Source organism: Symphodus melops, assembly GCF_947650265.1.
Source record: "Symphodus melops genome assembly, chromosome: 4".
Taxonomy (NCBI): Eukaryota; Metazoa; Chordata; class Actinopteri; order Labriformes; family Labridae; genus Symphodus; species Symphodus melops.
The window spans coordinates 1,260,410-1,273,155 of record NC_136694.1 but is presented as its reverse complement, the minus strand read 5'-3'; the positions used below and the strand labels follow the sequence as shown (position 1 = coordinate 1,273,155).

At 43.5% G+C, this 12,746-nt stretch overlaps 1 protein-coding gene across 1 annotated transcript in view; it reads right to left on the bottom strand.

Moving 5' to 3' along the window:
• The window catches only part of LOC306822703 (NACHT, LRR and PYD domains-containing protein 3-like), a 66,970-nt gene extending 56,434 nt beyond the window's left edge, over nucleotides 1-10,536 (bottom strand). The window contains exons 1-5 of the mRNA XM_079341878.1: nucleotides 10,465-10,536; nucleotides 9,605-9,754; nucleotides 9,330-9,449; nucleotides 6,540-6,652; nucleotides 4,528-6,388 (exon numbers count right to left, since the gene is read on the bottom strand). Coding sequence (XP_079198004.1) covers nucleotides 4,528-6,388; nucleotides 6,540-6,652; nucleotides 9,330-9,449; nucleotides 9,605-9,754; nucleotides 10,465-10,502 — 2,282 coding nt within the window. The 5' untranslated portion in view covers nucleotides 10,503-10,536. The remainder of the gene's footprint in view (nucleotides 1-4,527; nucleotides 6,389-6,539; nucleotides 6,653-9,329; nucleotides 9,450-9,604; nucleotides 9,755-10,464) is intronic.
• Between the last annotated feature and the right edge of the window lie 2,210 nt (nucleotides 10,537-12,746).

Here is a 12,746-nt window from a genome sequence, read left to right as displayed (position 1 = left end):
TTACTTCCTCCGCAAACTGAGGAGAGCGAGAGCCCCATCCTCCATGCACACATTCTACAGAGGCACCATTGAGAGCATCCTGTCCAGCTGCATCACCGTGTGGTACGGCGCCTGCACCGTGTCCTGCCGTAAGACTCTGCAGCGCATCGTGAGAGCAGCTGAGAAGATCATTGGTGTCTCTCTTCCCCCCCTTCTGGACATTTACAACACACGTCTCACCCGCAAAGCCACCAGGATTGCAGGTGACCCCACCCACCCGTCCTACAGCCTCTTCAGCCTGCTGCCGTCTGGGAGGAGACTGCAGAGTCTCCGTGCTCGAACCAGCAGGCTCAAGAACAGTTTATTCCACCAGGCAGTCAGGAGACTCAACTCCCTCCCTTCTCTCCTCCCCACTCGTCCCCTCTGCCTTCTTCCCCGCTGCCTCCTTCCCCCCTCTGCCCCCCTTCCCCCCTCTGCCTCCTGCCACAGTCTGCCCCTACAACATCTGACATCACCCCCCTCCACCTCTCACGTGCTCCACTAATTCACGCACTCTAAAAAACTCTGCACAGCCGTTTATTGTTTATGCTATTTGCTACTCTACAACGCACTACCTCACTTTTTAACTTAATCTGCACTCTGTTTATATTGTTTATATTATTATATGACCCAGCAGGCCTCCTAAGAGTCTCTGGTTTGACTCCAGAGAAAGACCATGAAAGAAGCGAACAAACAGGTCCAGGTGACCGTTCTATTATTTATCCACATACTACCTCCATGGTGAAATACTCACCAGTGCCCTTGTCTGTCGATTGTCTGTCGTTTGTTATTTGTTGTCCAAATGTCTTTAGTTAAGTTATCTGTTTTATAGTATCGTTTTTTATTGCTAGTTTTCTTAGTGCTCTTTTTATGCACTGCAGGTTTGCACTGGGGGTTGGGGGGATTGCAATTTCATCTGTGCTGTATGTTTAACATGGAGCATATTTGAGAAATAAACAACCTTGAACCTTGAACCTTGAACCTTGAACGCATCTGGACGGAGATTCTCGCAGAGCGTCTTATTCATAGAGCGAATTAAAAACGGTATTTAGAGAGTGTAAAGATCACGTCTGGTTCCATCCTGCAATGAACATGAGATCGCCTCGCTCGACAGAGAACACACCGTTCCTGTTCATCCTCTGGGAACCGCCGCCATCACATCTCATCTGCACGGAAACAGACTGGAGATCTGATTTCATGGTGGGACCTTTCCCCTCCTCAACCGCAGACAAAACCTTTACAAGTGAGGCTGAATCAGGTCTGAGCAGTGAGCTTTAGAGAGTGTGTTTAATAACTGAGTCATTCATGTGAAGTTGTGAAGATAATATTTGCTTCTTATCTGACCACTGCGTCTCTGGTTTGACTAGTTTAAAAACTCTTTGTCCGCTGCGTCCCGTGTGTGTTTCTCTGTGAACTCTAGCGTTATATCCAGGTAATATCTTCATGTTCAGGAAGAGCAGTGTAAACACTGGCTAACACAAATTCAGCCTCTGGCTTCTAGTGTTCAACTTCATTATACACCATTTTGAGTAAACAAAGGTTTGTAGGATATACCATCAACCTGAACACTTTGTGTTCTGCTGCACAAGTAGTTGCTAAACCACATGACAGCTTTTGTTTGTTTGTCTGGGACATGATGTTTCCCAATTCTCAAGAATGGGTGAAATTCAAACACAGTCAACACAGTTTCTATTATATTCATATCTATACTATAGTCAGTGATCTGACCTCAGAGTCTCCAGCTTGCAGTTTGGACTCTGCAGTCCCTCACACAGCAGCTTCACTCCTGAATCCTGCAGATTGTTGTTGATGCTCAGGTCCAGCTCTCTGAGATGGGAGGGGTTGGACTTCAGAGCTGAGGCCACAACGTCCCAGTGAGTCTCTGAGAGTTCACAGGCAGAAAGTCTGTAGTGACACATGTAATAGAAAATTAATAGTCATGAAAGAAGCGTTGATATTCACGTCTCACATCTGATGATTGAAGTTTGACAGGTCCTGTTTGGTCTTAACTTTACACATCAGTGGAATCTCTCACTGACACAAAAAGTCTCCTCACTGCTTTTCAAACCTGCACATTCTTCATCTTTCAATCATTTACTAAATGTTACAGATGTGTAACCCTGCTGCTAAAACAGCCTAAAAAGACTTATTAAAAGAGTCATAAACAACATCATTATTGGTTTAGTTCATCAGTTGTCATGATCCCTATCATCATCCTTCCTTTCCTGTTGTGTGTTGTTTGTATTCCCTGTCCGTGATCCTCATGTTTCTTTCCCCAGTTAGTCTGTGTGGCTGTAGACGTGGCTACCTGGGTGCAGGCTGGATGCATCCCCCCCTCCCCCTCACTGTCACTTAATTGTTTATTAAATTGTTTGAATCTGTTTTACGAGTGTTGCTTTTGGGTCTGATCCAGTCGGAGATCGTAACATCAGTTCATGTATTTATTTGATGTAACACACTCGAGCTGTGATTACTAAGTCAGTGAGTTTATTGTTGCAGTTTTGTACGACTAAAATCAACAGTAGTTTTGCAGTGCAGATTGATGTGCAGCAAAGTAAAAGTCTGCGATGCAGGATGAGAGTTTCTTTTTTTATGAAGCCAGAGTGAGTAAGAGATGGTCACCATGTTGTCACCATGTTAAATGTAGAAGTTGATAAACAGCAGAACTAAGTGATAAAGATGGACAGAGGATAATTCATCAGTTAGGAGTGAGAAGAGTTCCTGTAGAAGTCATGAAACTGAGTGAAGTGTGTGTCATCTTAAAAAGCTGCACTTCACATGTCTCAGTCAGCCAGCTGCTCACTTCATTGTGCTCCTTTTTCTGCCTGTTAGCAAACAAGTTATGGCTTTGCAAAGTCATTCAAACCAGTTCATGTGATTTAGTGATCCTCGAACTCATAAAGGTAAACATCATTCATGCTCATGATTTCATTTAGAGGTCAAAATCCTGATTTGACTCAAACAAAGCTGCTCCTCCTTAAACTATGTGTGTGTGTGTGTGTGTGTGTGTGTGTGTGTGTGTGTGTGTGTGTGTGTGTGTGTGTGTGTGTGTGTGTGTGTGTGTGTGTGTGTGTGTGTGTGTGTGTGTGTGTGTGTGTGTGTGTGTGTGTGTGTGTGTGTGTGTGTGTGTGTGTGTGTGTGTGTGTGTGTGTGTGTGTGTGTGTGTGTGTGTGTGTGTGTGTGTGTGTGTGTGTGTGTGTGTGTGTGTGTGTGTGTGTGTGTGTGTGTGTGTGTGTGTGTGTGTGTGTGTGTGTGTGTGTGTGTGTGTGTGTGTGTGTGTGTGTGTGTGTGTGTGTGTGTGTGTGTGTGTGTGTGTGTGTGTGTGTGTGTGTGTGTGTGTGTGTGTGTGTGTGTGTGTGTGTGTGTGTGTGTGTGTGTGTGTGTGTGTGTGTGTGTGTGTGTGTGTGTGTGTGTGTGTGTGTGTGTGTGTGTGTGTGTGTGTGTGTGTGTGTGTGTGTGTGTGTGTGTGTGTGTGTGTGTGTGTGTGTGTGTGTGTGTGTGTGTGTGTGTGTGTGTGTGTGTGTGTGTGTGTGTGTGTGTGTGGTGTATGGTAACTGTGCTCATGACCTCGCTCCTCCAGAACCTAGAAAGACGTGCATTTATCCAGGAGGGTTACACATGGAAACACATGGAGTTTGATTTAGGATGAGCTCATGTCTATAGTGATCTAAAGTGGGATCTATTCAGAGGACTCTCTCTGCAGTAGAAAACCATTTGAAAGTCATTGAACAGTAACTCTGGAGGAGGACCATCTCATTCTCCAGCCGTCTGACTCACTTCTATAAAGGTGAAAATACAGAGACTGCTGCAGAATGATCCAGAAATCAAACAAGTCAGCAAAGAATCAAATGTAGTGAGGTGAAGGATCTCCTGTAAGAACACTTTATCTGTGATCTACCTGCTGACATGTTCAGAGATGATGCTCATGATTGATTAGTAATGCCTGCAGAGGCTGGAAGGGGGCGCTCACAGCATCTGATATCTCTCTTTTCAGGGATTAACACTATCACACATCTCAGTCACTTCTTTGGGAATTCTCTCCTGAATGTGTTCACAAAAAAACTATCAAAAACATTTATGAACTCAGGACAAAAACCTCAAAAACATCACGTATGAAAAAAACTACCACTGACTGTTTCTCCTGAACATTAACAGAGGAACAGTTTTTAGTGACCAGAGAGGATTTACTTTAGTTTATTAAATTATTACATAGGGCTGGGAAATTAATTTAAAATGATTACAAACCGACTTTCAGAACAATTAATCGATGTCATCTCGCCCATGTCAATTATTTCAATTATTTTCAGGACAGAGTCACGTGAAGACACGTCCAATCCACGACCTGGAAGTTTGAACACATTTTGTCTTGATGGAAGACGAACAAAACAGGTCAAATGAAAACACTGAAGAAAAACGTTTCTCTGTTAGAGAAGATAATTTTGAGGTCATATCACCCAGCACTATTAGTACACGACACTGATTTATAATGCTCATCACATCTGGACTTACTTTGCCTTCCTGCAGTTCCTCACAGCTGGAATCAGTCTCAGTCGTCCCTGGTCTGATGTGATGTACTTCCACAGGTCAAACTCATCCAGAACCTCCTCGGACATCTGCAGCATGTAGGCCAGAGCAGAGCAGTGGATCTCAGAGAGTTCCTTCTCTGATCTGTTCCCTGACTTCAGGAACTCTTGGATCTCCTGATGGACTGAGAGGTCCTTCATCTCCGTCAGACAGTGGAAGATGTTGATGCTTCTGTCAGGAGAGAAATAATCACTGTTCATCTCCTTCAGGTTGTTGATGACTCTCTGGATCATTTCTGGACTGTTGTCTGTCTGACCCAGCAGGCCTCCTAAGAGTCTCTGGTTTGACTCCAGAGAAAGACCATGAAGGAAGCGAACAAACAGGTCCAGGTGACCGTTCTGACTTTCCAGGGATTTCTTCATTGCTTCCTTTAGAAGAACATCAAGAGTTGAATCTACATGTGTTTCTCCCAGAAAGGTCCTCAGTACTGTTCTCTTCCTGTTGGTGAAACAGTGGAACATGTAGACTGCAGCCAGAAACTCCTGAACGCTCAGATGAACAAAGCAGTAGACTGTTTTCTGGAAGATCACACACTCTGTTTTGAAGATCTCTGTACAAACTCCTGAGTACACCGAGGCCTCTGTGACATCCAGACCACACCGCTCCAGGTCTTCTTGGTAGAACATGATGTTTCCGTCCTCCAGATGTTCAAACGCCAGCCTCCCCAGCTTCAGAAGAACTTCCCTGTCGGCCTCCGTCAGCTCATGTGGACTCACCTGATATCCTTCACCATACTTGTTCTTCTTCCTCTGTGTCTGAACCAGCAGGAAGTGTGAGTACATGTCAGTCAGGGTCTTGGGCAGCTCTCCTCTCTGCTCTGTGCTCATCATGTGCTCCAGAACTGTGGCAGTGATCCAGCAGAAGACCGGGATCAGACACATGATGTGGAGGCTCCTGGATGTCTGGATGTGTGAGATGATTCTGCTGGACAGATCTTCATCACTGAACCTCCTCCTGAAGTACTCCTCCTTCTGGGCGTCAGTGAAGCCTCGTACTTCTGTTACCCTGTCAACATATGAAGGAGGGATCTGATTGGCTGCTGCAGGTCGAGAAGTGATCCAGATGAGAGCTGAGGGGAGCAGATTCCCCTTGATGAGGTTTGTGAACAGTGTGTTTAACGATGACTTCTGTGTGACATCAGACACAACCTCCCTGTTTGTGAAGTCCAATGACAGTCTGCTTTCATCCAGGCCGTCAAAGATGAACAACAGTTTACAGACAGTGAGCGTCTCTGCTGCCAGCTTCTGTAATGTTGGATGGAAAACACGGAGCAGCTCAAGAAGACTGTAGCGCTGATCTCTGACCAAGTTCAGCTCCCTGAATGAAAGCAGGATCAGCAGACTGACGTCTTGGTTCTCTGAGCCCTCGGCCCAGTCCAGAGTGAACTTCTGCACTGAGAAGGTTTTTCCAACACCAGCCACGCCGTTTGTCAGAACCACTCTGATGGGTTTCTGTTGGTCGGGTTGAGCTCCTGTCTTTGGTTCCTGTTGGTCAGGTTGAGCTCCTGTCTTTGGTTCCTGTTGGTCGGGTAAGGCTTTAAAGAGGTCCTGGCACTTGATTGGAGTCTCATGGAGGGTCTTCTTCTTTTGAGAGTCTGTCTCCATCTGTCTCACCTCATGTTGGGTGTTCACCTCTTCACTCTGCCCCTCTGTGATGTAGAGCTCAGTGTAGATCCTGTTGAGGGGGGCTCTACTTCCTGTTTCATCACTTCCTTCAGTCACATGTTCACATCTCGTCCTCAGACTGACCTTATGTTGATCTAAAACCTCCTGCTGACCTCTATCTACTGAAAGAGAGAATGACACAATCTGATTATTGTTTTCAGATGTTTTTGTAAAATAAGTAAAAAGAGTTTTAATTTCTAGACTTTTGATATTGACCAATATCAGTCGTGTTTTAGGAGGAGATCACAGAAGCACAAAGGTGTACAGTCTTACTTTGTTCAGTGCTGCTCTGACTGACTGTCTGCAGTCCAGCTCCTGGTCTGGATCTTTTTCCAAACTGAGGACAGGACGTCTCCTCCTCTCTAACATGAGTCCTCTTCGTCCCCCTGTGAAGACATGTCTTTAGAACTAAACTGATGGTTGACTGATAGAAAATATGAAGATTAACTTCCGGTTATGGCATCTACCTGAAAGGCAGCAAGATTCAGAGCTCCGACCTATTGGACCCAATTTTGCTTTTCCATTTCAACATGGAGTCACTCAGTTGTCCACGCTTGCACCAGTACCGAGTATATTACAATTTTCTCTACAAAAATGCCAAACACACGTAAATATAAACCGTAAAAAGTGGGTGAAGTCGATGACGTCAACGACGCTAGCAAAGATCGCACCTCGCTGGATAGAGAAGATGAGGACAATGCTAATGTTAGCGCTAGCAGCCAGGTAGACGACGAGACTAACACTTTAGCGGCCATATGTTTATTGAGAGTGGCCATCTCTACTCAAACGCGAGAAGTCCTAACTTCCAACCACGAAATAAGAGAGGCAATAGCTGTTTTCTCCGAGGGGCTGACCCCGTATCAGTAAAGCTGAAGACGACATCTCTTCGCTAACTAGCAATGAGTCGTCCCTTCAAAAAAGGTTTGTGATCTTTCTATGAAACTGGATGATATGGAAAACAGACATCGACGAGCCAATCTGAGGCTGATCGGTCTGCCTGAGGGAACCGAAGGGGGAGATACAGTGTCATTCATTCAAACCTGGCTGCCAGAAGTTTTGGGTAAGTATGCACCACCAAGTCCAACTGTCTTAGAACGGGCCCACAGATTACCGGGTCGAAAAGTTCTGAACGGTCCCCCCCCATACCATCATCATGAATTTTCTCAACTATCAGGACATGGTGAAGGTGATGAAGGCGGCGCGACAAAGAGGAAAAGTGATGTACCACGATCAACACGTTGTATTTTTCCCGGACCTGTCCACGGAGGTACAAAAACAACGGAGGCAATTTGAAAGGAAATTGGAAAGAGGCAACTCTTCTCATTTAATAAAAGGGGGGCGTGGAGTGTGGACCTAAACACTGACATTTCAGTGGAAGAATGGCAAGGAGTCTGCTTAAAAGCCCAAACACAATCCACAAACACCCACTTCTAATTCATTTAATTCAAGTGGTTAATGAGAACCTATATAACACCAATCTGGCTAAATACATTTGAGCCCAACACCCCTGATGTATGTTAAATGTGAAATGAAAGGTACTTTGCTTCACTGTCCTTGGGACTGCTGAAGTGTTCAGACTTTGTGGTTGGAAGTGTTACACAGCCGTTCATGTGTCACAGGTGTGAGGGTTCCTCTAGGCCCTAAGCTGTTGATCCTCAGGATTTTTGAGATTTTTGCCACTACCATAAACCTTACATGTTCTTTTTTATGTTTGTTGCTGTCATTATAAATAATGGGGGAAAAAATCATTAAAATCATTTAATTAAAAAAAAAAGAAAATATGAAGATTTATCAAACACAATCTAAACACTCAGATGATAGAGAGCAGGTAACACCGTCATGTTCAGGACAATGTCCTGCAAACATGTGCACCACCTCTGGGTAGATGGGCTCTGTGATGACATTCCTGTTGTGTGATGGTGATGTACTCCACCATCTCGCTCAACGCCGCCCACTTCACTTCCTTCCATTTCAGCTGGCTTTTTATTTGACTCTTTGCACCACGAATTGTGAAAGTCTGACACAAATAATGAAAATGCTTCAGTGTCCCCTCAGGTTGACAGTCAAGCCAATCTGTCTTTTCAATGTATGTCAGTGTCTGCCACTGAGGTGCAGAGTGCACTAAAGTAACTGGACTCCAGAAAATCAGCAGGTCCTGATAAACTCGAGCAATTCTTTCTTAAATTGGCTGCTGATTTCATAGCTGAACCTCTTTCACGTATCTTTAACTTGAGTTTCATCAGTAATGAAATCCCAAAGGTTTGGAAATCTGCCTTTGATCTTCCCCTGTTAAAAGGAAGTGACACTTCCGTTGTAAATAATTACAGGCCAATTTCAAAACTTTGCATTCTGGCCAAGGTGTTTGAGAAAATAGTTAGTGATCAATTGAAGGACTTCTTGGAGGATAATAATGTCCTTTCTAAATATCAGTCAGGCTTGAGAAAACAACATAGCACTGTTACAGATGCATTTAAGGTTTGAAATGACATTTTTGAAGCCATTGATTGCAAAAAATGTTGTGTAGCTCTATTTATTGACCTTCAAAAGGCATTTGATACTGTTGATTACAGATTATTGATCAACATCTTACATCAAATTGGCCTGTCAAAGCAAGCAGCACAATGGTTTGACAACTATCGGCAGGATCCACTTTGTCCTTTTTAGAAATCTCAAAAGGAGGTCCCACAGGGTTCAATATTAGGACCCATTTTATTTTCCATTCATATTAACAATCTGTGTGAAAATGTGTTGAATTCCATGTATCACTTTGATGATGATGATACTATCATCTATTGTTGCTCAACATCTGTTGCACAAGCTTTTGAGTTAATGCAATCAGCATTTAATGTTGTCCAGTCTCGGCTGAGGGAACTAAAGTTGGTCATAAACTATGATAAAACAAAGAAATACAAAGAAATATAATAAATAAAGATGAAATTAAAAAAGAAAGAAAGAAATTCTTCTGTTTGGATTCAGCTCATAGTCTGCAGGGAGATGATTGTTTCTTGTGTTTTAACCCTCCTAAAACATCTGAAGAGACAAAGAGTTAGTAAGAAGACTTACTTTGTGTCCGAGGGTCCACCTTTAGTTCTGAGGTTATAAGGATGACCTTTGGAGCGATCACTCTTCAGAGACTGACAGCTGGGTACAGGAGACTCTGCTCTCTGTCTGCTCCTCTGAACTCTGTACAAAAACAACACATTTGATATTTTTATGATATGAATCTTTAATAAACTCTCTGAGGACAAAACTATAAAAGAAGCTGTAAATATAAAAAGGGCTACAGCTGTGGATGATGAGAAGCTTTCATGGTTTGTTTCTTTGCTAAGAAGACTTACTTTGTGTCCGAGGGTCCAGCTCCTTTACTGAAGTCTAAGAGACGACCAATGGACCGATCACTCTTCAGAGACAGACAGCTGGGTACAGGAGACTCTGCTCCGTCCTCCTCTTCCTCTAAACTCACATCCATGATCTGATCTGAAGTCAGTCTGAGAGGAAACACAGAAACACTCACTGAGAGATCAACACAAGAGAAACAGGAGACATGATCTAACACACACACACACACACACACACACACACACACACACACACACAGACACGACTGTACAGACACACACACACGCGAGCAAACGCACACAAACACACACAGTTACACACACACGAACACACAGACACGACTGTACAAACACAAACAGACACACACACACACACAAGCGAACACACACAAACACACAGACACGACAGTACACACACACACACACACACACACATACACTGTAGTAGAGATAATAACAATAGCTCAGGCTGGGCGCTCGTTCTGTGTTTGTCACTAGGTTCACACCAAGGTGTCGGCCAGAAAACAAAACAAGACAAACAGGAGAAACCAGTTTGATCTAACACACACACACACACACACACACACACACACAAAGACACACCCACAGACACACACGAACCCACAGACACGACTGTACAGACACACACACACACACAGTCTCACACACACACACACACACACACACACAAAGACATGCGAACACACACACAAACACACACACACACACACACACACACACACACACAGAGCTCATATGAATGGAAGCTGTGACGTCATTAGAAATTGTCTGTGTTCAGTTGACAGGAGGAAACTGAGAGTACAGAAGTGAAGATATAAAAACTGTGGATAAACACTCACCCTGCTTCACTCTTTACTTCTCTCTTCACTTCTGTCATGTGTATGTGTGTGTGTGTGTGTGTTTGTGTGTGTGTGTGTGTGAAATCTTTCCTCCATCATAAACCACCGATTCGTTTCTCATCATCTCACCAGTGTTAACTGATAATTATTATTGAAGAGCTTTTTCTAACACACATTTTTACAGCTCCCTTAAAGAGAACTGAATTTGACTGTAAAATAAACAGCAATGATAAAAAACACTCAGCTGAATTGTAGCAGCCCTTTTATTATGAGCAGGCTTCATACAGCCATAGCAAAGTGCTTTCTCTTTTGCAAAGGTTTTTCTCTCATCCAGAGCCTTGGACATGAACTTTGAACAAACATGGAGCTGATGCCTGGAGTCATAGCAGAACAGACATGGGGGCCTTGTGTTTCCTTTGTTTACCTCTTTGCTCTCATTATTTGCAGCTACCTGTGTGCTGACAACATTAGCTCTGTCCCTACAAACATAACTTTGTTTGTTCACAGTGGGTTCTGGGGGATGAAGGGCATTAAAGGAAGTGATGGGGTTACAAGCTATTTGGGCTTCCATAGACATGAAGTTAGGAAAATCATGAAAACTGGGGAAATCTTCATGACTGTGCAGAGCTTCAGTAACCTTTCTGTTCCATCGTGAAGCTTCCCAATCTGGCACTTTTTGGACTAGCCGCTGATTCTCCTCGCAGTCATTTAGGATTTGGAGACCCTTCACCTGTGGCATGGCTTCTTGACAAGTGTGAGAGCCATATACAGGAAAACTTTGAATATTATTTTGGTTCAAATTATAGAAATTTCCTGTGTTAAAAGTTGAGGGTAAAATCTAAAGTTAAAAATCTAAATATTGCTTTAAGGTAAAGTTGAGTTGATAAAACAATTTAAAAACATAACTAGAGATTACAAATGTTTACGTTTGAATTAACACCAAGTAAAAACATGATTTAATTTGGTAAAGGTAAGATCCTCCCTTTATATGGACGCCTGTGACGTTGCTCTGTGGTGTTGAGCTACAGGTGTGGGAGCACACAGATTTTCTACCTGTGGACATGGACATGTAATATTCTTCCTTTGTTGCTTGGAATAAAGGACTTAAATGGATGACGTGGTCCTGGTCTTCAGTGTCAGAAACCTTGCACTCCTGTGGTTCAGAGCGACTGTGCAGTGATGTTTAAAACAGCCGCTACATTAGTAGAAAATCTTCACTCCAGACTGGGACCTGAAGCCTGTGTAGCCATAGATGCTAAAGAACAATAGTGGCGTGGACAAGGATGCTTCCAATTACACCACGCTGGAATCAAGCTTTGGATCTTCTGCTGCGCGGAGCCAAAGCCAAGACTGCGTTTTGGATCAAGTTGTGTTTAAAGAAGAGGATTCGCACAATTTACGCACAATGGCCGAGGAACGCAATAAAGTGGGATCGGCAGGAGAAACTGACTCAAAGGAAGAAATGGATGGAAAAGAAGTGGATCTAAAGGCCATGAAGTCAAACCGAGTGAGTCAAGAAGCTGAGAAAGCATCATTCTTGTATTTCCGGGGATGAAACTCCCCAGGTGGCGTTGTCAGCCCAGTTAAACTTGTTTTTTGTTCTACACTTTATCGTATGCTCGCCTTGCCACAAATGCATCTTATAGAATAGACTGCATCATTTAGAGACTTTAGAAACAGTATGTGTGAGGGAGCACATAACCTCTGCTAATCTATTGTCAAGAACAAACCCAGATCCAGCTGGTGACAGGACTGTAAACCCTCCACAGGTAGTTCAGCTTCTCTTTTGAACAGTTTGTGAGCTGCAGACGAAGTTAATGTGACACACAAAACACACATGATCCACTTTGTGTGTGTGTTCACCTCTCAGCAGGATCCACTGAATCTGTCTGCTTTGAACTTCTGTTCACTTCTGATATGTGTTCAGTTGCTCTACAGCTGAGAACATCCCATGTGTGATCATTCAGGAGGTGAATTTACAAAGTTGAGAAACTGTGTCAAATATAGCTGATAAGAACAAACAGTGAACTCCATCATTCATAATGAACCTCAAAAATACAACCCATAACTTTCAATCAAACACTGTGCGTTGAAGGTGTCAATCAGCTGGTGGCTCCAAACACGCACAAACCACAAGGTGTAAGCTCCACACACTCACAAACAAAAAGGCTCAAATAAATCAAATAAAGCACGCTGGATAAAGAATTAAAATTAAAAACATCAAACCTTGTTCACCTTTCCGTCCAGTCGATGATTTGGGAAGGGCGTGGACGACGGCGATT